This window comes from Acanthaster planci, linkage group LG09 (genome assembly GCF_054643075.1).
Source record: "Acanthaster planci isolate LZ-2023a linkage group LG09, COTS_SCS, whole genome shotgun sequence".
Classification (NCBI taxonomy): Eukaryota; Metazoa; Echinodermata; class Asteroidea; order Valvatida; family Acanthasteridae; genus Acanthaster; species Acanthaster planci.
In genome coordinates, this window is record NC_141785.1 from 7,485,518 (window position 1) to 7,510,209 (window position 24,692).

The following is a 24,692-nucleotide window of genomic DNA, read 5'->3' on the forward strand; positions in this document are numbered from 1 at the left end:
CGGGAAGATTTCACAAAGGGAGGAAGGAGAAACAAAGGATTTGCCAAAAAAAAGGGGGAGGGAGTGGACTAGCTGAGTCCCCTCTGACTCTGCTCCTGGCTTTCCTCCAAGACAAAGCAATTCATTCCCAACGTACCAATTGATTTGAATAAATTATTGACAAGTGTTCGGTCGTAGGGTTTTCCATTCCAAGAAAATAAACAAGAACAGACAAATGAAACTTTAAGCACAAACTTTATTGGCACGCGCAGCATGCACGCACTATACAAAAATTAAATTAAAAAAATTGCTCCACATCTCAACTTTAGGCAAGCTGCTTCTGAGAGTACAATAGTTTATAACTAAAAAAAGTTAACACACTGCTACAAAGCCCACTAGTGCCATGGTGTGAACATTTTCTAAACGTGGAGTAAAAACTACGTTTTTGTGACACGATTACATTTTTTTCATGATCGTTTTTACAAGGTTTTCAAGTTCATTTTACGAGATGCACTTTTTACAGAGCTCTGGAAGTGCCATCCGGCTTGTTGAGATCCTAACTTTTTTTCTCGGGATGAGGACATAATAAAGAAAGATGTCAACATCCTGAGATAATTTATAAAGGGATGACGACATTGTGAAAGTTGGATGACGACGTCCTCAGATAATTTCTCATAGGATGACGGCATCGTAGAAGTTGAATGACGACATCCTCAGATAATCTATCACAGGTTGACGACATCCTAAAGTTGGATCCTGAGATAATCATTTCAGGATGTCATCATCCAGAGACATCCAGAAAGTGTGATGTCCACTTCACTACTTGTAACAGATGGCGAGACATCATGTCATTTTATCAATCTTATTAATATCATGGCAATAGCAAGACAATGCTTTAATAGACAAAACCACCCCAGGACACCTGTACATTTTCAATGTGGTTTGTCAATGCACCCATTCACAAAAAATGTCATTTCACTTTTACGATGCCATCTTCCATGATAAAGTATCTTAGGATGTGGACATCTTACTTCTACGATGTCATCATCCCTGGAAATAGTATTGCAGGATCTCAACAAGTCCGACTGCACTTCCAAATCCCCGTAATTTTTAGTTCCAATTCAGAAAAAAAGTTTTTTCAACGAGACGTGTTTTTTCCTAAGAAGCGTACGGCACCATTATTCTCTTCCCGTTCCAAAGAATGAAACCAGGGATTCAGTGATTTCTAGTGAAAATATACAATTCTTCAAAAGTTTTTGAAAATGAATGACTTAAACGGAAATTCGACTGTAGTCTTGGTTCATGTGGGGTTCGTCAGGAAATCTGATTTAAAGCACCAAACAAAATGCTCATCGAGCAACGTTAAAAATCATGACAATTATTCAATCAAAAGTAAATGTACTTTTGCCTTGTTTTATTTTTATTTATTTATTTCTTTATTCATTGTTCCTTTTAGCCTCCCAACCAAAGTTTGGTCAAAGCACTGGAATTCTGGCCCAATTTCCTCAAATTTGAGTTAGTGAAATTAAGGAGTGAAACAGAAGGGTTGAAGCCCCCTTTTTATATGCGGCAAAGTTTCTTCCCAACAGTCACTTCTCCACTAGTTACTGATTAACTTTGACAGAATTTACATCTTAATAGGAGAAAACAACTTGCTCTCCACTGTTGGCAACCCCTTGTAAGTACATGTAGCTGTATCAAACACCAAAAGCCCCTGACACTTTAGGTAAACTAGCTGCATAATATTATTCTCTGTAACCCTCCTCCATCCTCCAAAATCCTTTGGGCAGTTTTGGAGGATTTTGGAGGATGGAGGATGGGTTAATGGCAAAAGTGCAAGGCTGATTATGAAGGATGCCATGAGTGAAGGTCATGTCATGCATAAATTCAACCCAATATTTCTTTTGAATCAACCGAACTGCTCAAGAATGCCGTTTGCACTGCCTCAACACAACGGGAGGAATTACCGGAGGATTTTGAAGGCTTCAGGCAGTTGGCACACCTCCAAATAACATTTTCAAGAAATTTTGGAGAATTTCAGAGGATTGAGGGTGAATGTACTTTTTTCATGTTGAAAATAGGAGGATTTCAGAGGATTGAGGATGGTTCCTAGTAAAAAGGCCTTGGAGTTAGGATTAATGAAAAATACCACTACTCCTTGCACTAGCCTACACTAACATGTAAAAACGTAAACTACACAGCTCATCAGAACACTTCAGAAAAATAATTTGATTTTTTGAATAACACATCACCCTCGATTACCAACAGACACCAAACCTGCACTGTTTTACATATATTTCTGGATTACAATATACATAGGCTACTACAAGAGACCAATCAATGGGAAATCTAACTACATTAAACGTGTGTTATATACATCATAACTACAAACATAATCAAACTACATGTACATTAGATTTTTGTTATATACATCATGTATTTATAAAGTCACATATTATTTACATGTTGAACATCTAACTGTTCAGATGACATGATGTAATTATGATACCCTCTGTAGCTTCAGCCTTCAGAGAGGACAGGAAAGATGACATGGAAAAAATTGTGAAACTTTTGATTACCAAATAACCATTTGCCCCATCCAAAACTTCAGTTCTGGATCTGCCCTTGAGGACAGAAATAAAATAGTCAAGATGCCAGAGTGTTTCTCTTAGGAAGAAGCTTAGCAGATCTCTAACATGGATAAAATGCCACAAAGATGAACTTGTCATTGAACACAACCAGTTCAAGGAATTGCACCTTAGATCTACGACAAAATGGTACAGGTTTTACACAAAAACATTTAAGTTGGAAAGGTATCAAAATGATGGAAATGAGTACAAAAATAATGGAAAACATAACTAGACTTGCACATTAAATGCATGATTTTATATACTACATGCTGTACAAAAAGGGGCTGGGCGATAGATTACCTAAGGAGTTAAAAACTAAGTGCTTAGAAAGAAGCTCTGTTTAGATGCCAGTTTCAGCAGAGTTAAAAAAATGTTTAATTGACGAGACATGATCTTTTACCTGGGATGGTGAATTAATAAGACCTCCAAGGGAAAGCAAGAGCAAATAAAAAGAAAATGCCTAGATGTTTCTGGAAAGTACAATGGGTAAACTGAAACCTTGACTCCATGGGCTGTATGCGTGTTTCTTCATAGCCTATGGTCACGAAATACTGACTGGCTATTCAAGATGATTATACATATCAATTACAGTCCCAATTTAAATCTCTCAAATAGTGGGATATTTCAATCTTACAATACCAGGGGTTAAGATTGCACAAGGAATAGTTGGAACCAACATGGCGTGGCAAGATTGTGCCCATGAAAACAAGGCTGGATAAACTGGGCCTCTTAATTGAAGATTCGCTGTCACACAGGTTGACCTTATGAATGCTGAGAAAAGTTTAGATTTCTTTTTCCCTTCTTTTGTTTTACGTCAATACAATTTGAGTGACTGCCAGAAGCTGAGTATTCACACCACCCTACATGGCTAAATTACATTTAATTATTTACAATTATAAACCCAAGCCAATCCTGTCAAAGGTGAATCTTAGGGCTTGGTTCATGTAACAGACCACTTCTTCCATTTAACTGAAGGTAATTATTTACATATCAAAAGACCGTGTCTAAAACTTCCTCTCTTGAAGTTAAATCATACACAAGAATTCTTTTTTTTTTAAACTGTAGTTCTAGTGACTGACTAGGATGTAACTCTAACTAATCGCATCATCCTGCATGGCAAATTACATTATTTACAAATTACATTAGTTACAAATAATGAAAAAAGTTCCGGACTTGTATGCCCAGCTTTAGGGCAGGACCACCCTCCCCCCTTAAAAAAATCCTTGACCCTCCAGAGGATCTTGTGTCCTACTGACAAACATGAAGTTGCTGTTATCTGAAAAATTGCTGGCTGGAAAGGAAATCTGGTAGATATAGTTTCAAGTTTGTATTCACTGGTTCTGGTTATCAGTGATCATCCGACGCAAGAAAGTGTGTGCATTCAGGACAGCGCCATTTCGTCGGTAATAGTCCAGCAGTTCCTTCAACGTAGAATGCACCTGCAGAAGGCGTTGATTGCCTGATAAAAAGAAATGAAAGGATAGGTTCATAAGGTTGAGACAAAACCACTTGTGGTCCTCACCTTCTTGCTGCTACTGTCGATATGATATCTTCTGTGATGTGATCTTGTTTACCGTCTGGCAGATATCTTACCGATGTATTTAGAGTGAGGTTTGTGGCACCCAAAGTGTTCATAAAGTATTGCAGGAATCATCAGTGAGTTGGCAATCGTTTGAGCCTCCAACCCCACCCCCAGCTATGGGCCACTTTAGTATGATAAACCTGAGATTTTTAACAAATTCAACGGTAATAAAATATGATATGGAAAAAATATGAGTATGGCATCATGACCGCACTGGATGACTGCTCAGTTAGTACACTTTATGCTGTTGACTGGAAATGTTTCCAGCCAGTAAACATGCCAACTGCTGAACAAAGTAGTTTAGGGAAACATTTGTTTCCGGATTCAAAAATAGTAAAAATACATTTGAAGAAGGTGTGGATTAGGTGAAAAAAATGTCTGAAAGTTTCTTTGAACGGTAAAGTAGCTTTTACCAACAATGATGAGACCATTCCTGGCTCTGGTGAGGGCCACGTTTATCTGGTTGTCATCCATGATGAAGCCCAGGTGGCGGTGTTTCCATCCAAGGGTAGGCTTGTCCTCGATCTCTTGCCTGGGCAGTGAACGCACTGTGGAGAATACCACGTAGTCCCTCTCTCCACCTGAGAGTCAACAGAGTTCAATTCGTAACAGTAGCAGATCAAGAGAGGGAAGGGGGAGGGGACTATTAAAATCCATTTGAAAAACTGCACCATGGAAAACCAAACTATGAGGATCCAACTAGTGTTGCTCTGTAAATAAAGTGACAATCCAAATGGCCTTCTCCACTCTCCACCTCCTCCTCCAAAAATAGTCACGGGGAAATGCTTTTCCCACCCATGGCCCTCCCAAATTCCATCAGGGTGACACCAGTGGTGTACCGGCAGGCTAGGGTGCAGGGAAATGTACCCTCTCCCGACATGTTAGCAATTTCCTATTTTTAAGAGAAATTCAAAACCCCAGCATATGTAAAAAAGAAAGAAAGAAAGAAAAGTACTACCACCATCTTAGCCCTTTTCTCCCTAACCATACCTGAATATGCCTATGGGTGTATGATACTAACCTTGACTAGTAATGACAGTACTGACTGTCACGTTCTTGAGCTCTCTTCTCAGGTGATACTTCTTTTGCTTTGCAATTGCCTTCCTTATTTTCTCCTTTATCTTGGCACACTGCAGTCGGTACTGGGACAACACAAGTATCCTCTCTCCCTTGATGTTGCATTGATGTATCAAGCTGATGACAATTTTCACCTGCAGAAAAGACCACACAAAGTTCTGTTTCCTCTACAAATTACCATCTTGATGTTTACAAAATATACAACCTCTGTTACCACCAATTGAAATAAATCTAACCAAAATTTTAAGAAACTAAACAGTGTGTATGAAACATGCATTTGTATGGCAGATGCTGCTTTAGTCCTTAGCTTTTCAACAACCTTTTGTTGCAACTTGAGGTAAGCTCTAGTATTAAGTGCAGTGTGGTTTTCATTTAAAAGTATTCCACACAAAACCTTTGAAATTCATTCTATTTTCTTTTTCTAAAAAGTCTAAGAGAAGTAGGGTGACTTTATATTGGTTACAGTTTGCAAGTCCCTTAAATTGAAGACTGTTCCAGATATCAACAGTGGAACACTTGTGACTTTTTTGTTTCTTTTTGAAAACTTTTACACTTATTTCAATCCAGCCAGCTACGGCCAATTATGAGAAACAGAATTGTTGGGCTATCAATAATCTCACGAAGAACACAACAAATAAAAAACAAAAAAAACGTTAGGAGCACACACGGTACATTAATAAGGCTTTAAGGAAAAAGGCCTAAGAATATACTTAAACTTATCTCAACTTGTACACGTGAAGTGCGGCCTATCAAAGAATGGTATACAACCTCCTTGACACAGTGAGCCCCAGGGGTGTGAATCCTGGGGGGTGGAGGGGGGGAGGTATTTATCCCACTGGCAGTGGAAACAGGGGGCCAGGGGCCACTTTTTCGACTGGGGGCATGTTCCCCCTCCCCCACTTTTTGCAGGTCAAGTAATTGGGTGGGCTTAATCAATCCGCCTTTCAATGGCTAATGCCTGGTGACCTTTACACTGCCCCCCCCACCACTTTGAAAATCCTTCCGCCACTGTTGATTCATCCTCCTACTTTTTGACCGGGGGGGGGGCTAGTGAATCATTTACTGAATCACCACTGTGAGAAGGAAATAAAAGACTAATTCTAAGGTATTTTTGAATTTCAGATGCAGAGTCCTAGAATGAACCTACCACTTGCTCAACTTCTGCCAGATTTGCCTTGGACATCTCGTTGCCTTCTGCGGCCTTCACGGTCAGTGTTTCCTCCCTACCCTGAACATGACAGAGCACATTCCGGAAGGTTGGTCCCCCGGGCCAGATATGCTGCACTCTCAGCTCGGGCCGCCTTTGCTTCACCGCTTCGGCAGTCTCCAGCCTGCTCTTGTAGAAGCTGTCGGAGGGGAACTTACAGATGGATTCGTGCTGTGAAAATGAAAGCATATGACACATTCCAGAATACTGGGATGAACTTTAGAGGGAAGATGGCACATTAATTTGACTTTGATTTCGAGAAGCTGAAAATGTTCACCTCAGTGAATAAATCAAACAAATACAGTTCATGTCAAGCAAGATAAAATGTGGACTTCAATTAATCCTTAACAGTGGCACAGGATCTGTATCCAATGGATGGGGGATATCCCCCCCCATATTTGGTAACAAAAGCCTTTTTTTCACTGTCCACAGTAACACATAAATGTCTGACACAAAGGCAAATAAAAGGAAGCTAACAACTAAATGTTTCAAACTTGAATTTTAAAATGCTGTGACTTTATTATGCAGTGGCACCATACCATTCTGTACTGAGTTGTCAGCATGTGGACACTGTCTTTGCAGTTCTCCAGCATAGAGATTCCCATGCCAAGATCCTCAGCAAGTTTGGATTTGATGATGGGCCTAATTGAAAAAAAAAAGGTTTGATATTACTCCTATGAAAGGTTAAGAAACAGCCCAAAGGGTTTTAATAGAAAAATTCTTTCATTTGAATAGTCAAACAGCCAGTTGTTTTTTGTTCAAGACCAGGTCCAAAATTATGTTTGAACAAATGACTCGATATCACTTCACGACTATGTAAGTGACTGACTGGTTTGTGGCTAAATTTTGGCTAATTTGGTACTGGTTGAGACGAGTGAAAAAAAAACTGATTGTATTTAGACTTTTAGTGACCATTTTCTTTCATTACACTGAGAGAAAACTGCAGAACAAATCAGTCAGGGATTACATATGCTGCACTATAAGTGTGCACTATATCAAAGAGTAATATCAGCACTGCACCAAAGCATTGAAATCACAATCTGAAAGACACGCCTAAAAGTGAAGTGTTCAACATGCAAGCATGATTTATCTTCAGTTTTGAAAAAGATTTGTTGTAAATTGATTGTAAACAATACTTTACCATGTGAGAACATCATTAAAAACCTTTCATATTAAAAACTTCTTGTCTTATGTAAACATTTACCCATAGAAACCGGCAAAAGTCAATTGGGATTGATAATTTATGTTCGTTCTGACTGGATTTTTGTCTTAACCACATTCATACTGATGCAAATTAATTGCACTCAGCAAAGTGATGGCCCAAAGTACACAGCAGAGTCATAACACACAAATTTGGTGGCAAAAATTTGAAGGCATTACTGTGGGGCCATCAGGGCCAATTTCATAGAGCTGCTTAAGCACAAAATTTGCTTAAGCGCCAAAAATAAACAACTTAAAAAACAAGGTTACCAGCTTAAAATCTATGTGATTGTCATGTTAACCAAACAATAGGTGAATACCATTCCAAAACATAAATCACATGGAGTTTTGGCTGGTATTACCTGATTTGTCAAGCATGGTTTTTTCACGCTTAAGCAAATTTTGTGCTTAAGCAGCTCTATGAAATTGGCCCTGATATTCACAGGCAGGTGGTAGGTGCACATTTAATTCCTCTCCGACCAACAGGGTGTTGTGACTTGCCAAATTGTGTGCGCGCTAAAGTGCAAGAGCATGGTGGCCCAAAGGAATGGTGTCTCCCAAATTTGACAATTGAGAGACTGGTTTCCTCTCTGGACTGCCCAGGAAGAATTCCCCACCTGAGTTGTTTGTGGTCACCAATGAGCACGATCTGCTCGGGGCCGGTGGCAACCAGTGGGATCAGTGTCTCTGGCTCGCTGCACATCCCTGCCTCATCAATGATGCACTGCACCACATTGGCATTGTCCCTGATACGCCGACTCCCTGCAGCATTACATGTGCACAAGATGACTTCGTACTTACTTAGTTCCTCCTCCTACGGAAAGGACAAAAAGTGACAGTCTCACAACAATGATTCAATAGTCATCTCTGCTGCTGACAAGGAAAAAAAACACTCTCTGTGATTCATTTTCACCAAAACAAGGAGGTCATAGCAAATGCCACTGTAGAAAGCTTACTGGTAATATATTACAATAGGCACATGCAATATGCAACAGATTTATCTGCACTTTAGATCATCATCACAAAAAAGGGTCGAGCTGACTCGTGCAGAGAACTGGGTATTCCGCAAAAGGAATCGTACAGAGGACATCTGTGGCTGGAATGCCCAGATGATGGTACTTCAAAAAAGTATAAGTTTTGCAAGGGCGTTGAAGTAAATGTGCAAGTCTGTATCCCTGAAGTGGGTAGTCAAACTGAGTGTTAATTCTGTAATGCAATAAGAACAATAGCATAAAAGGGGACTGTGCAAAAAAGGGGACAACACCACCAAAAATTACATTCTAAAACAGGTGAGGTGCTGTGAGTAAACAACGGTAGCGATACAGCCAAAAACTGAATTTTCCTCAAGCTTTCGTTTTCATTTTTTGTGTGATCTCTAAAGGGAATTGGGCAAATTAGGGCAGAAAAACTCCTAAAATCTCCTATAACTAGTGGATGGACCCCAGTCCTAAAACTGAATGACGTAGACTACCACACAAACATTCATTTATTTATTTTCCCACTTTTTGGGCAAAATTCTTTACGACTGCATTAATTGGACAGGAGGTCAAATATTTGTATATGCAATTATTCAAACTGATGCAGCCTCATTGATGAGTAAATTGGTATGCAACTCCCCCAAAAAAAGAAAAAGAAAACTGTGGCTGTGCAGCAGAATGATGAGGGAAATTCTCCAGATGGCTCCCCAAAAATACTTCCAAAACCAAGAATTAGCAACAGAGCTAGTGACCAAGCTTCCACCGATCAAGCTGAAGCCACCCAATATTTCAGTTTCAAAGCATCGGTCAGCTGTAGGCTTTTTGACTGAGAATTGCTGGGAAAGGTATGTGACACATTACGCCAATCGTTAAAATAGTGTTTCCCTTTGAGTAGGATTTAAAAATCAATGGCGCACAAAAAGCATTGTAATCTGTAAAGCAAACAGAATGGCGCAATTGGATAATCTCACCTCAGCTTTAGCAACCTCCTTCCTGTACTGCCATATTTCATCCTGGGAAGCCTTGTATTTAGGTTGGCTGAAGAGTTGGTCAAATTCCTTGATCTTCTCACTGTGAGTGTTGCTGGGCCTCCGGATCAGGTTATGCAGAGCAATGTCATCCAGCCGACGGTCCATTTTGTTCTCCTGGCCGGTTCTATTTTGGCAAATCTCGACCGGGTCCCCGGGGATGGGGAATTTCTGTCGTTCTATTGTCTCGCTGTAGACACGGACCACCCTCAGATTATGAAACTTCTTCAGATAGCCTGGACAAATTGGGATACCGAACAACCACCGACCAATGTGTTTTAACTATTTAAGATTGGATTTTCTCTGAATTTATATACCAGGTAAAGATCATTTTTGAGTAGAATCACAAGTGATTATGAAGTACTTTCTTAAAAAATACATTCTGTTATAATGATAGTACAGCACTAGTTGAATTACACTCAGGCAGCTGGAACAGATTTCACTTGCCACGTCTACCAGGTTATTACAGATGTATAAAAGAAGCATGACAAGAGAGCCTATGTGCAGCAGTGACCGTCACTGAAAACTCTGCATATAGAGTATTATTTGAGAAGTGAGATGCAATTTGGCTTTAGTGATAAGAGCGAATAGTTGCGCAATGATAAGATTGAAGCTGAATAAAAGACGTCTAAATTATAAGCTGTACAGGTATATGAATGTGGTTCAAAACACGGACCCCCGAAAAAAAATTTCTAAATTGGAGCATGGATCCGTGAGAACCATCTGTGATAAAACAACTGCATTACTGAAGGACTAGACAAAAACAATGTTTCTGTAATATGCACACAATATCACATAATTACGTAACACTATATATTCTGTGTACGTTCAGTTGAAAACATGGTTGAATGCTAATGCATAAAAGCTAATCTGAGGTTGATATTGGTGATTTATCAATGTGCATAAGACAAAATTAACTCACCAGCAACAACGTTCACCGACTCATTAGAGGGTCCACAGTACAGAACATGAGGTGTTTTGGCACAACATGTCAAGCACTTGTTACGTTCAACGAAGAGGGAAGTCAGCTTCGCACCAACGATTGTCTTTCCAGTGCCTTTATTTACAAGAAAAGGTTAAGCCAGTGAAAAGGTTTAACACAGATGAAATGTCAGATTAAATCTTGTTGATGCTTCTTTCTGACTGGTAATCTTCTTACCAATTTAGTGACCAGATTTAGAATCCATTACTGCAGCAATACCATGCATGGTGGGACGGTGGTATAAATGTGTCACATGCCTCCCCAATCAAAAAGGTTTGTGACTCTCCAAAATGCATGTATGCCAAGTATAGAATGTAGCTGCAATTGAGTTTTCTTAGATATAATTTCTTCGGCTTGATTTCATCTAGGGAAGACACAGTTCAGTGAATAGGTTTTCCTGTTCAAATTGTGGACCCAGAATTTACCAACTGAAAACAGGTGTGGGAGTACTGAGAAATTTTACCTGGGGGCCCCTGGATTACAGTGAATGCCTGCTTGAGAGCATGGGAGATTGCAATCTGTTGAGATTCATTCAACTCGCCAAATGGGGTTTCGGTGGTAACAGCCAGCGTGGGCAGATTCAAAGTCAGTCCGCCTGTAAGATGGAGAGCAAAATTCTATTTATATAGGAAGAATGACCATACAAGTTCATCAGTAGTACATGGACCCATACCTAACCAAGAGGGGCTGCCTTTTGTTTCAATACGACAAATTTTTCCTTGGAAAGACAAGCCCCATAAAGGCAATGGATTCGCACTTGAAAGAAGTGCTTGAAACTGCTTGTGGTATTTCTTTTTTGTTTTTTGCTCAGATATCAGCATGCAACAAGGCCTAATCACTGACTGATTGGGACCTCTTGCACCCTTTTCAGAATTAATTTCAGCACATCATGATCAGCGGATCTTGTTTTGTAAATATCAAATACTTTTAAGCCCTGCATGAGAGCATATTTACTAAAATGGTCGACAATCATGATATTAATAATGTTATTAATCCGTCTAATAGATAAATTGGCATCACTGGCTTATTGTGTTCACTCTAGCTCTGCTCAAAGTGTCTGTTCTGGAGTACTTGTGCCATGACAACCATACAATCAGTAGGAAACTGCTAAGCGATTGACTATACTTGCAAGCATAAAAAATATTCAGGATTTAACAACAAAGTATCAATTTTAAGAAGGCTCAATGACTGTCCACATACCGACTGGTCTTCTCTGCAGGCAGATGTCCTTTATAAGTGGGGATGCCTTTTCCAAACTCCGCACGGCAGTCTCAAGTCGCCTGAATAAAAAAGCAAAAACGAATAATGACTTTCGCTGAAAAAAGTGTTCTATATTCATGAAAATGTTACCCGAGGGTCAGTGGCATAGCGAGGCTCCTATGAGAGGGCAAGAGGGGACACGAGTTCACAAAGGGGGGCAGTTACCCCATGCCTTCCCCCTTTTTGCTCCCCCTTCAAGTTCTCCCCCCCCCCAGCCGAAAGCTTGGGGGACTTGAAGCGACTTGAAAGACCCCTGATAAGAGCAGCAAACTAAAAAAAATGAATATTTGACTTGCCTGTCTTGCTCTTGCTTGGGAATCACTTCCACAGTGCAGAAAAACCTCTCGGCAGACTCCAACAGGATCTTGGGAAATGGTGAGCTGAGCTTCTTCACATCAAAATGGACGATTTGATTACCCTTATAGCGTGTCACATCAGTCACTGCTGCATGAGCCGTTACTACCATCCCCTCTGGTAAGTCAGTACTACTTTGTAGTTTGTACTGCTGCTCTCGGAGAGCTACTTTTGCCTCGTCCGACAGGGGAAGGTCAGTGTAGCTGATGCACAGGTAGTCCAAGTCGACTTCAAGTTCCTTACTCATTTCCTCGTTGTCAGGCTTATCAGACTCTTCTGATTTGTTGGGAAAACTGAATCTTATGTGCCACCTTTCACAGAAGGAGGCAGTGAGACTGAACCTTCCTGACCAAGTACCAGTTGATCTGTCATAGTCCCAATTGATCTTCAGCCCTTGGATGAAAATGCTTTCATTGCTGTGGACTGCGTTGTGAACGCTCATTACTTCCAGGATTGGCAGCCAGATGTTCTGGTATTTCTCCACGGTGCTGCATCGGACTGCCCGTTTTGAGGCCACCACATCAAAACTCTCGGCAGGTTCGTCTCTATGTTCTTGACACAAACCCAGCTTTGGAGTCAGTTTGAAATGCTGAACACTGGGTTGTATCATGCCCCTGGATATGGACACAGCTAGACAGACTTCCACAACATCACTCTGCTTAAAGTCACGGACGAAGTCTGTGAAAGGGAAGGGGTTCCCATCAGAGTCCACTGTCTGTGCTATTTCTGCAACTGGCAGCGATGTGCCGTCTGGTGCCTTCAGATGTTGGCTTTTGTCTTCCTCCAGTTGTAGGTGGTTCTTATTGACTCTTTTCACGACACACTGAATGCAGTTGAAGTTATTGTTTTTAATTCCCCACAGCAGCTTCTGCATGTCAGCTGAGGGGATTTTCACAATGGACTGCTCTGAGTCGAGTTTGAAAGGGCTTTTGATGCTTTGAATTGGCGGCATGTTCACATCATAAATGCGCATCTTCCATGCCAGGTTGACTTCTGTAGCATCGGTAAGGTCAGGTTTTGTCGTTGGGCTGAGATGTTGGTAAGGAACAGTTTGGGTGGCCCTTGGAACAAAGCTGCAATATGGGAACATCAGCTGCAGGCTGGACTCTCTGACGGCATGGACAAATGCGTGGACCTTGTGAGGTGTCTCTTTCAGCTTGAGTGCCAAGTGGAAGCTCATGGTTTCTTTCTCAAACTGTTTCGCCATAATGCTTTGATTGGTGCAGTGATGGCAAATCAGTGATAAATCTTCACTTGCATACGGCCTGAGCTCTTCCCCCCTGTTCGGCAATTCTGCTTTAAGCAACCTGTGCACCACAATGTCAATGTACCGTCGAATAGGTGATGTGAAGTGGGTGTAGGAAGGCTTTTTCAAGGTGTGATGCTTCCTTTTCTGGCCATCTTCATAATCGCCAGAACTGATGTATGTTGCTCGCTCCTGAAGATGATGTAATTCTGCCTGGGCCACAGCTAGCTGAGGGTGATTTTCATCTGAGCAGATGATGTCTGTGATCTTGACCATTTTTTGGGATGCCTCATTGGGCAAGTGGATGATGGCCAACAGCTTCTTCATAGTGTCTTTCAAGATGTTGACATCCTCATGAGCATTTGTGCACTCTCCTTTACCCTGCAAGGTGGGATCAGACTGAAGGTAGAAGCTGTTTGGTATGTTCTCTCTGTGGTTGTTCAGCCAGGTAGTGACTTTCTCTTCGTCTGGTGGAAGCTGGCTTCTGAGAGGAGTGAGGTCAGGGAACCTACTAAGTAAGAACTTTGATACTTCCTCATTGGCAATCAGCATCATTTCCTCCACCATAGAGGACGCAAGTGGGTGACAAAGCTCTTTCTCCTCTGGGTTGTGGGAATAAGCTAGATAGCCATCAGACAGACGGGCATGTCTTCGTGCTTGAGCTAGTTTGCTTAGGAGCCTAATCTTCTCCTCTATAGATCCTTCTTGTTGATGGTCTGAAGTCATGATCATCTGCTCTGCCTCTTCAAATGTCACTCGCTTCTTAGAGTTGATAACAGACAGCACAAACTGAGGCTGTGAAATTGATCCATCTTGCTGCATGGTAAAAATGACAGAGATAGCAAGTCTATCTTGGCCAGGAAGTAAACTGCACAGGTTAGTACTCAGCTGTGGGGGAAGCATCCCAACTGGCTCTGAAAATGCCGGATAAAATGACACTGCTCTTTCCATGGCTTCCTTGTCCAATGCTGAGGCTACTGGGACAAAGTAAGATACGTCAGCAATGTGAATGCCCACTTCAATTATCCCATTATCCACCTCAATGCTCAAGGCGTCATCTATGTCTTGGGTCTCTGGATGGTCAACTGTGAAAACGGACTTGCGTCTGAAGTCTTTCCGAGACTGTATTTCTTCGCCTGGAATCAGCCAGTCTGAAGGAAAGATGCTCTCAACATCTCTGATGACAGCGGGTGGGAATGCATCCCTTACACCATGGATGTGCTTTAGAATGAGCAATCCATCGTCTTTATTGTCACCAACAGGCAGCTCTTCGGTGACATAGCCCATAGGATAGCGGTTGTCATCCTCCCATTTCAAGTACTTTACAAGGAAAAGTTTTTTTTGCCTGTCTTGTCTAGAAACCTTCACCACCCTCTCTAGGCCAATCTGTCCATGTGGTCTCTTTCTCCTGAAAACTGACACTGGGACAAAGTCTGCTGATGGACCACTAGTCTTGCGCCCCTTCATGACACCTTTGCCAGATATAACGTACAACTTGGGGAATGTGTGGTTTACGGGTACCATAAGATTGTCAGTATATTTATCCAAGGTACAAACTATTTTCATTCTTTTGGGGTTAGTTGTTCTTTTCAAGATGCAGATAACCTTGCCATAAATCTTTGTCTCTACACAAGAATCAGTGGTTTCTAAATCACCATCAGCATCACTCTCAAGGATCTCGACCACAACTTCATCCAGGTGTAATGCCTGCCCCCGGTTCTTTCTTCCACTGATGCAGATCTGTTTGGAAGAATTTTCTCCCATAGGGACAGCATATGCAAATGAAGAAATCTCAAACTTGAATGAGCAAATTTTGTATTTGTCTGGTTGTCTTTCAACAAGTCTTAATCCTTCCCTCTGTGACTCTTCATCCATCATCTTGAGATTCTCTTCTTCCTCGGTCTCATCAGCACCGTCTTCATAATCGCCCGCTCCAACAAGTCTGGAATGGTCAAATGTTTCTTTGAAGAAAAGCTTCACAAGGTGATTTGCACGAATCATTTTGGTCTTTTTGCCACTTGTTTTAGAACCCCTTGGCTTCATTTGGATGTCTGACTTGACCACAGGCTGAGACTGAATTGTGTTTTGAATCTTGCTGGGTCCAGCCTGTTCTTGGTTTGCCTGCTGATTGTCAGATATCCCTTGCAGAATAGCAGTCCCAGAACTGAGAAGATGGTTCTTGGACACACTTTGGCCCTTAAGATGATGTGGATTAGGATTCCCAGCTCCCCCATCTTGTGCCCTACGTTGGTGCACTTTTGCGATGCTTTCTTGTTCGGCTTCCCCATCTTGTGTCCTACGTTGGTGCACCTTTGCGATGCTCTCTTGTTCAGCTCCTCCATTTTGTGCCCTACATTGGTGCACCTTTGCGATGCTCTCTTGTTCAGCTCCTTCATCTTGTGCCCTACGTTGGTGCACTTTTGCGATGCTTTCTTGTTCGGCTTCCCCATCTTGTGTCCTACGTTGGTGCACCTTTGCGATGCTCTCTTGTTCAGCTCCTTCATCTTGTGCCCTACGTTGGTGCACTTTTGCGATGCTTTCTTGTTCAGCTTCCCCATCTTGTTTCCTACGTTGGTGCACCTTTGCGATGCTCTCTTGTTCAGCTTCCCCATCTTGTGTCCTACGTTGGTGCACCTTTGTGATGCTCTCTTGTTCAGCTCCCCCATCTTTCGCCCAACGTTGGTGCACCTTTGCGATGCTCTCTTGTTCGGCTCCTTCACCTTGTGCTTCATTCATGTGAACCTTTGCATTGCCCACTCGATCATCCTCATCTCGTGCTACTTGCACGTGCACCTTTGAAGCACTCTCCGCCTGCTGGGCAGCCTCTCGCATGTCCTCCTCATCCTCCATGACCTGTCTTTGAAGCTCTGAAAGCATGTCGTCTTCACAGTCACTCTCATCGTCATAAATGGACAAGAAGTCAGTGTCAGAGTGACCATCCTGGTCATCAGGTCCTTGCTGGGGTGAAACACTTGCCTTGTTGAATTCACTGCCATCATCTTGAGGTGGATTACGATTCTTGTAACTGGCTGGCTGAAATGGCACAGCATTTGGATTCAGTCTTTGACTTGCACCTCTGATCTCAGCATGAATGCCACTAATGGTTGTCCCCTGTTGTATGACGAAAAAGGAAAAGTACCTCTAATGCACCGTGATATTCCAAAGAGAGGTTGTCTTCTGAAAAAATAGGACAATGCAGTCAGCTCTATGTCATACTAATTAAGGGAATAACTTATTATTCCCATTCATAAATATCTGTTCTCTCAGAGTCAAAAGAAGTCATTACATGATGGATTTCCAGCAATTCTGTTCTAGAATTTTACTTTCATTTTCCGAAACACCCCCATCTATTTTATGGAATATTTCTTATGCAAATTATCCAATTGGCATGCATGTGGTGAGCTGCATGCACACAGACTCTTGACTAGTCAGAATCAACTAAACTGACTTGTATCCATGTGCCAGCGCATGATTTATGCAGCGGGCATTATCACTTAATTCTCAGCGGGCATTATCAAATGTTAATACACGGTTAAGTTGCACGTTGTTGAATAGAGAGACTGTCTGAGGTATTTATGAATAAACCTTTATCTTCTGCGTTTACCTATCATGTGATTTGAAAACATGACAGCTCGAGAAATTCTATGATATCAGGTAAATCTTTATCCAGTATCTGCAATAGACTTGCTCATTTTTGAGGATAATATTTCAACTAAGAGTACAGAAAATTGCTCCTTTTGCGTACCATTACAATCTGTTTCCCATTGCAGTTTGGTCATCATATCACTCTCAAATGAAAGGGTCTATAATGCGAATTAATGATTCAGTGGCAAAGTCACAGTGATAGGCTCTTTTGAATTCACTGAAGCATTCATAATTAGAAAATGGCAGTAGAAAAGTGGCTACTAATGAGTGGCTCTGAACTAACCAAGGGGAGGAGGCTCTGGTTTTCTTCACACTCTTTCAGGTACTTCCTCCACTTTGTCGAACAGCTGCCCACAGAGCACAGAGCCGCCGGATCACCGACTACAATCAGCTGTGATTGGGCACGGGTGAAGGCCGTGTTGAGCATCTTGGGATCGGAGAAGAAGCTGGAGTAGAACTCTGAATCCTTCTCATCTAGGACACCTGCTGATGGGCTGGACTTGGATAGGGTTTTATGTGTTCGCACTGTGCTGATGATCACAGCTCGGAATTGCTTTCCTGAATTACAAGAGAAACAAATTAGACTGTAATGAACAATCTTACAATGATCATTATGATTCTATTATCATAAATATAATTTTGCCTTCTAGCAGTAGAATCACCATTGTTTATTCTGCTTTGTCAAAGTTGTCAGTCTGATTATTCCCCTGCATTGACATTGCATTTTATTTCCTAAATCTTGAGTAATTATCAAATTTGCATCAGACCCCATTTCAAATACTGGTTAAAATTTACAGCTGTTAGCTACTATTACGCTCAGTAATTGATAAACTGAAAGACAGACTAACCTTGTACATTATCCACTGTTTCAACGGTGACATGGCCCAGTATTTCCTTACGCAAAGCATCACGGATTACACGTACCTGTAAAAAAAATTAGAGCCATTAGACGGGGCAATTGGATTTTTTTACAAGGCATCAATTTAGTTGAATGTCCGTGCCACTGTTCACCAGCAGCCACACTGGGCATCTGAGATAAATGGAAGCACAACTTCCGTCAGACAACTGGTAAATTATTTAGAATGGCTGATGACATGGGCTGAAGTGTCCAATTCATCAGTAATGATGCAACTGTGATGCACGCATTTCCTAATCATTCGTGAACCAGTGAAGTTCAGTTCCGACAAAAGAAGCATCTGTTCTCTTGGTGCAGCTTAAGCACATAAGTACTGCAGTGTGTCATTATTAGAACCAGGAAGTGTAATACAAATGAATGGTGTACATGCGCATGTTGGTACACATGTTGGTTCTCGCACTGACACCTTTTACACACAAAATTATGCTGAGCTTCATTTTTCCACAATCTCACAGATGGTTGAGGACAGAATCTGCCCCCCTCCAATCATGATTTTGGTTTTCTCATGCCTGACCTTTTGCAACTTGGCATGCATACTCATTCACAACCACATCCAGTGTTAATTTTTAGTTTTAATTCAACATATTTCAGTTTCAATTCAACATTGGGATTTGTTGTAATGGTCATTCAAAGTTGATGCCAGGTAACATATCTGGGAAAGACCTTAGAAATACCGCCTTTCATGCCACCACAGGACCAATATTCATCATTAAAATTGGCATCAAACTGATGTTATAACCTTAAAGGCTTGACACAATACTGCATTCCAATGATGATATTCAGGGAGGGAAAAGTTTCTCAAGGGTTAAGCCTACTTGCAGGGTCTGCCTGCAAGTAGATAAGAATGGAACACTGTTGAAATTATTTAAAAAAATAACAACACTGAACCAAGTCAATATAACCTACCTGCATTATGCACGGCGCAATAACCCCGATGCTGCTTTCGTGTCTGAAAGGTCCCCATTCTGCTGGCCAAGTTTGATCCAACTCCTTCACCCTTCTCACAACTTCCAGAACCTAAACAGCAAGTGCAGAAAAAAATTGAACATGCTCATCACAGAAATGATTGAAAATCATTGGTTGTACCACCAAGCGTCACATACAATGATTCTGGTGCTTCAACGACAGTTCGTGGTGTAGCAATTACTATCCATATGTGGATAATGCCAACTGACTGTGACACCCTTTGTGTCATAGTTCCAACAGAAATTCTTGTACTCCCATGAGACTTTTCAAAGACAAAGGAGTTTAATATTTCAGTGAGATTTCCTTAATCTAAAAATCTAAACATTACCTTCAATGAAATGAAACTATTATAAATACCTCATGGGTGTTGACGTAAGACTTCCCAACTCGCTGATCTGTTCCTTTCACCTCAATAAACATTAATGGGTAGAGTGTCTCGTGCAGAGGTTGGTCAATCTTCGAGCAGAATGCCTGGTTGTAGAATGTTTTGGCAATGAAGTCAAGTATTAGCTGGCACGTCCGGTAGTTAGCCGTGAGAAAAACATGGCAGGCCTTAGCCCGGAACAAGCGCTCCAGGATGGACTTGTTGAATCCAGCACTCCGCACCGTTTCCGAGAAAATCTGCATAATGAAACAGGTAAATTGGCAGCTTCATATTAAGGAATCTCAATGGAAAAGGCCAATGAACTGGTCTCTGCTGTGATTAAGTACTGCTGGGAAAGGCATCAATCAATGGCACCTGTTAAGGGGTCAAGGGAAGTTCCTGAACTTTTCAATGCAGGTATCTAAAATGTTAATTAACAAAGGAATGGAGTGGCAATAGCTATCAATAGGAATGATCAGTGGCACATGGGCCTAAGTTAGTTCACTTTAAGTGCAGGTAAGGTGAAGAGATTTGTGGTAGCACCATGCAAGGATAATTTTTTTTCTTGAGCATGTGTGGTTTTGCAAAGAAGTGGAGGGTAATCAACGTTTTGAACAGTATGCTTTGTCCATCATCAAGAGCTTGCCTTTGCAGTAACACCATGCGAGGATATCTCTCTTTGAGTATGTGTGGTTCTAAAAAGAATTCGAGGGTATTCAACATTCGAAGAGTATGCTTTTTCCACATTTTCAAATGCACAGTAGCCTCCATATTTGTTGGAAAATGGGTCATCCATTTTTTTATCACACAGTGTTTTCCTCTGACACCTAAACCAATTCTAAAAAGTAAGCAAACTATGGTGGCCCACATGTCAGCTTTTTTGCTACACTACGAAAAGTGCATACAACCCCTTCCTTTCAAGCATACATTTCATATACTCGTTAAAAATAGGATGATCCAAAAAGTTAACCATAGGCCTAAAAAAAGGCCTTAATGAAGTTTTTACATGGAAAATGTGAAAAACTTGCATGTCAATATGTGTACCATGCATATCATGATCAGATGCTAATAAATTTTGACAAATATACTTGACTGCACATAGCTAGGGACATGCCAAAAAGGAAATTATCATGCAGAAAGGCATCAAAGATGTATAAAATTTGGTGAAATTCAACAAAGCAGAAAATGTTTCAAAGCAAAATTCCTCCTACCTTGGGACTCATCTGAATGTGGTCCCCCGCCAAGACAACGCATGTATCTTTGGTTGCCATGGCAAGAGGCATCAACGCCTCGGCCTCCAAGACCTGGCCGGCCTCATCAATCAAGATGTGAGAGAAACAGCCTTGCATAGTCTGTGAGACAAGGTGCACTGCTGTGGTGAGTGTGGTCACGACGATTTGCGCAGCTCTTATATCCTCGTCTGAGGGAAGGCGGATGTTGCCGTCATTGTCTTGGAGCAGGTAGTCATGGACATCATGATGGATTGAGCTGATGTTACGGTAAGTAGCATAGATGCGGATCATTTTCAGATCCGGTTGGCGTGACTTTGACATCTGCACAAACTTGTGCAGATAGGTGGTGATGTACAAGTCTGCAGCACTACATGGTCACAAAAAACAATGTAACACCAAAAAATGTGGTTACTGGCTGTCTGTAGCAAGGTGGTATTCTCCACTCTCATGGGTACAAAAATGAAGATACATATAACACACCGTCATTATTGATGTATTTTTTAAAGAGGCTAAGACAAGGATAAGAGAGGGATACAATTTTCTCTTTTCTAATAGAGATTACTGAGAAATCTCACCTGTTTGAGTGTGTACAAATCAGCATTTTGCTCTCAGGCTGTTCTGTCAATGTCTCCATCACTGCTGTTGCCAATGTGAAAGTCTTCCCAGTTCCAAAGGGTCCACATAGGAGTACAGGCCCCATGCCAGGCATCGAAAGGGCTCCCTCCCCACCATAGGTGGTGATATAGTGCACGATTTTGTCCTGTCGTGGGTTTGTCCCGTCGTCGGTCCACCGTTGACCAGAATCCGGCAGCCTGATATAGCAAGAAAAAAAAAGAAATGTTTGTTACCACTTCTGTCTTACCATAATACCGATTTGTACCTGCCTTATTCTTAAGTACTCCATTAATTCTAGGCAGTGTTTCTGATGCTCTAAATATCAATGCTCAGCACTGCCAGCAGAAGTGGGACTGTCCAAAAGGGCAACTGTTCCCTCCCTCTTTTCAACTTGGGGTTGATATCGCCCCCTTTATGGCAGGTAAGTCATCCCTAATGTTGCAGTGCTGGTTTGCACTTTATCATCAAATTTTATGTCAATGCTAAGCTACAGTAGCTAATTTGAGGCTGTCCTGAATTTTGAAAATACAGTGTCAGATAGCAACCCAGAAACTCTCCTTGTGCGTGTGCGAAGGTTCATATGTTTTACGGCAAGCTGTGGTACTCTTGTGAACCTGTAACATTTTCATAGGCCCCTAATTTGTCTCAAGTTACATGTACATGTCTACTTAACAATATGGACTCACTCTTGTGGCTTGTTTGGGTCAGGCAGTACCATGTCCATATGCTGCAACCGATCAATGGCAAAATGCTTGAAGACAAACTGGGTCCTGTCCAGCTGCAGCTGGATGGTAACATCTCGCTCAGTTCCACTGATCAGCTGCTGGTCTGCAACGCACTGCGGGCTCAACTTCACATACATGCTGTGCTGAGTTCCATTCCCAAATGTCTGATTCGTAAAAATGGCGGCCTCATAGATCTGATAGAAACAAAATCATATTTTCAGCACATGTCATCCTGTGACAACATATTCTTACAAGAATAGCCATTAAAATATTTTTCTGACAAATATCTGAAAATCCAAGAGTCATTTGTCTGGTCTCTAAATGCCATTACAGTTTTGAGAAGCATTCTGATTTCCAATCCCTTATTATGCCACGTGCCATGCATTTAGCCATGAAAACCTGATTTTACAGTCAAATGAAATCTGATTAACTTCTATTCAAAGAATCACAATATACTAAGGCCAGGTGGGAAAATGAGTGCCATTCCCCCTCAAAAAAGATAGTGTTGTTTTTTTTTTAAATACAACAAAAACATGAAATAAGGAAACTAGTTTATTTCCCTCCCTTCCTAATCACTGGAAAGGCGACAAAGGTTGCAATAAGAAATTCCCAATTTCCCCCCCCCCAAAAAAATTGATCTGACCCTGTACAAAGTCAAGTTGCTATGTAAAAAATCGTGATAAGTTAGTGATATTTTCAGTGGGTTTGTTGACCTGTGACTTGTATGAAAAGTGACAAATTCTGACCAAGAGAAATATGTATCATTATGAATCTTAGAGACATGTTCCACATGTGCTGGTATTTGCTTACATATTCACGAATGATCTGGCATCTGATTTGCAATAAAGATAACAAAATTATGCCAATACATTGTGAACCTGTGGTTAATTTTGTTCACAAGAATATTTCTATTTACCTTTTTTGTGGAACCAAACTTGAGCAGTATGTTATGGACACTCTTGATAATGATCTGGCTGGTCACGGTGTCATCTATCAATGCCTGCTGCAGGTCGATGCTGGCAAACAAGTACCCTCTTGGAGCAAAATGCATGCCGTCAGGCAGTTCCACTTGGGACGCAACCTTCAGGATGCTGGATGATGCAAACCTAATGTTTAAAGAGTGAAATGTCTGGGGCTTTAGCAACAGGGCCATCTCAAGCACAGATTGACTGTGTCCTTCCAAAACCAATTTTTAGTCAGGGCGATGGGCAGGGGAAAAGCTATCATCAAGACTGGGGGAGGGGGGTGATAGGAGTCCTAGTGCTACCCAAGGGCATGGAGTGCAGTGGCTATGCTAAATCAGAGACAGCGTCATCACGGGGACCTCATATAGCCTCACATTTGCATATTTATGGGGATAACCTTTCCCAAAGCTGAACCTAAGGTAAAGTAGGAAGGGGGTCATTTACCCCCCAGTTTTGCCCTAGATAGGTTAAAGGATCATTCCCCACACTTTTGTATTGAAAAGAAGTAAGTTATATCAACTTAGATCCATCATTAACATGATAAGACATTTAAAGAACTGATAGAAAGTTCTAGTTACAGACCGTTGTATGTTACAGGTATACACTATGGAAAAAGAAACACACTGTTTGTTACAGGCATTTCACTTTTGGCAGAGATTCGGTACATTACTTCCTTAATCATGCAACTGGATTTTATTTTTATCATTCCCATCACTTGTTCACAATAAACACAGGAATTTATCTCTCTTATGACCCATTTAAAGGGAATGGATTTATAAAATTGGCAAAGAGTGCCCTTGGGGTTGAGAGAAAAGACTGACTTGGAGATCTTCCTGCTGCACTCCTTCTCCTCCAAGTACAGCACGTTGTGCATGACTTCTTTGTAGTTGTCACAGCTGAGCTCCTCGGAGAGGATGCTGCGGTCCCGGTACCTGTGGGGTGCTTGGTAAGGATAACGCTCTTGCAGTCCTTCAACCAGATTCCGTTCTGCTTGTTGGCTAGCGGTCACGTTTGCAGGGTCTGAATACTTGACAAGTTGGCTGTTGCTGTTGTTCCATGGTTCAGTAGGTATTCTGCTGGGCACGCTGGGGATTGGCATATCCCTTGCTCCAACATTAACCTTTATTTTGGAAGAATTCACAACAAATGTTCTCTCTTTTTCACTACACACAGACAAGCATGAGTAACTCTTTATGCTCTAAATAAACTAACCTTACCAGATCTACAATTTTGCTTAAAAAGTGAAGGCTGAGTCTCAGTATACAGAAAGCAATGGGTACGGCCAAAACAACTAAGTAAAGGTGTTGCCCCGCTAAATGTGCCAAGGTTTTTGGAAAAAAATGATTTCCTACATCACCCCTAACTTTATGTTTTAATATCATCAAGTTAAAGTACTAATTTTATTAATTATTAAGAGACTGTAGCAAATTAATGGGGTTTTCTTTAAGATCAACAGCCAGTTTTCTTCAAAGAAAAACTGGATGTAAACTTTGTGTTTATATAGTGACTTATTTCTCTGATTATTACCCCTGCTCACTGGGCCATGATATCAGTCCTTGCTGCCACTAGACAACCCCAAAATTTGATATCTAACCCAATGGGTACCCACTTTGTATTCTCCTGGTCGGAGAAACACAGCACCCTGGAACTTCTGAGATTGGAATACATGTTCAGTTTCATTTAATTGTTAAAACTGATGTACCCACAACTTTTATTCATAACACAAATCTATCCAGTTGCAC

At 41.3% G+C, this 24,692-nt stretch overlaps 1 protein-coding gene across 3 annotated transcripts in view; it reads right to left on the minus strand.

Annotated features, from left to right (window-relative positions):
- Positions 1–215: 215 nt before the first annotated feature.
- The window catches only part of LOC110988307 (3'-5' exoribonuclease HELZ2-like), a 41,834-nt gene continuing 17,357 nt past the window's right edge, over positions 216–24,692 (minus strand). For all 3 annotated transcript variants that reach the window (XM_022251676.2, XM_022251677.2, XM_087141089.1), the window contains 20 exons: positions 23,772–24,070; positions 22,902–23,091; positions 21,947–22,179; positions 21,221–21,457; positions 20,625–21,012; positions 19,407–19,670; positions 18,990–19,100; positions 18,016–18,091; positions 17,451–17,725; positions 12,219–16,633; positions 11,863–11,942; positions 11,126–11,257; positions 10,603–10,737; positions 9,624–9,916; positions 8,293–8,489; positions 7,015–7,117; positions 6,416–6,646; positions 5,213–5,402; positions 4,605–4,772; positions 216–4,068 (listed from right to left, as the gene is read on the minus strand). In XM_022251676.2, coding sequence (XP_022107368.2) covers positions 3,941–4,068; positions 4,605–4,772; positions 5,213–5,402; positions 6,416–6,646; positions 7,015–7,117; positions 8,293–8,489; positions 9,624–9,916; positions 10,603–10,737; positions 11,126–11,257; positions 11,863–11,942; positions 12,219–16,633; positions 17,451–17,725; positions 18,016–18,091; positions 18,990–19,100; positions 19,407–19,670; positions 20,625–21,012; positions 21,221–21,457; positions 21,947–22,179; positions 22,902–23,091; positions 23,772–24,070 — 8,145 coding nt within the window. In that variant the 3' untranslated portion in view covers positions 216–3,940. The remainder of the gene's footprint in view (positions 4,069–4,604; positions 4,773–5,212; positions 5,403–6,415; positions 6,647–7,014; positions 7,118–8,292; positions 8,490–9,623; positions 9,917–10,602; positions 10,738–11,125; positions 11,258–11,862; positions 11,943–12,218; positions 16,634–17,450; positions 17,726–18,015; positions 18,092–18,989; positions 19,101–19,406; positions 19,671–20,624; positions 21,013–21,220; positions 21,458–21,946; positions 22,180–22,901; positions 23,092–23,771; positions 24,071–24,692) is intronic.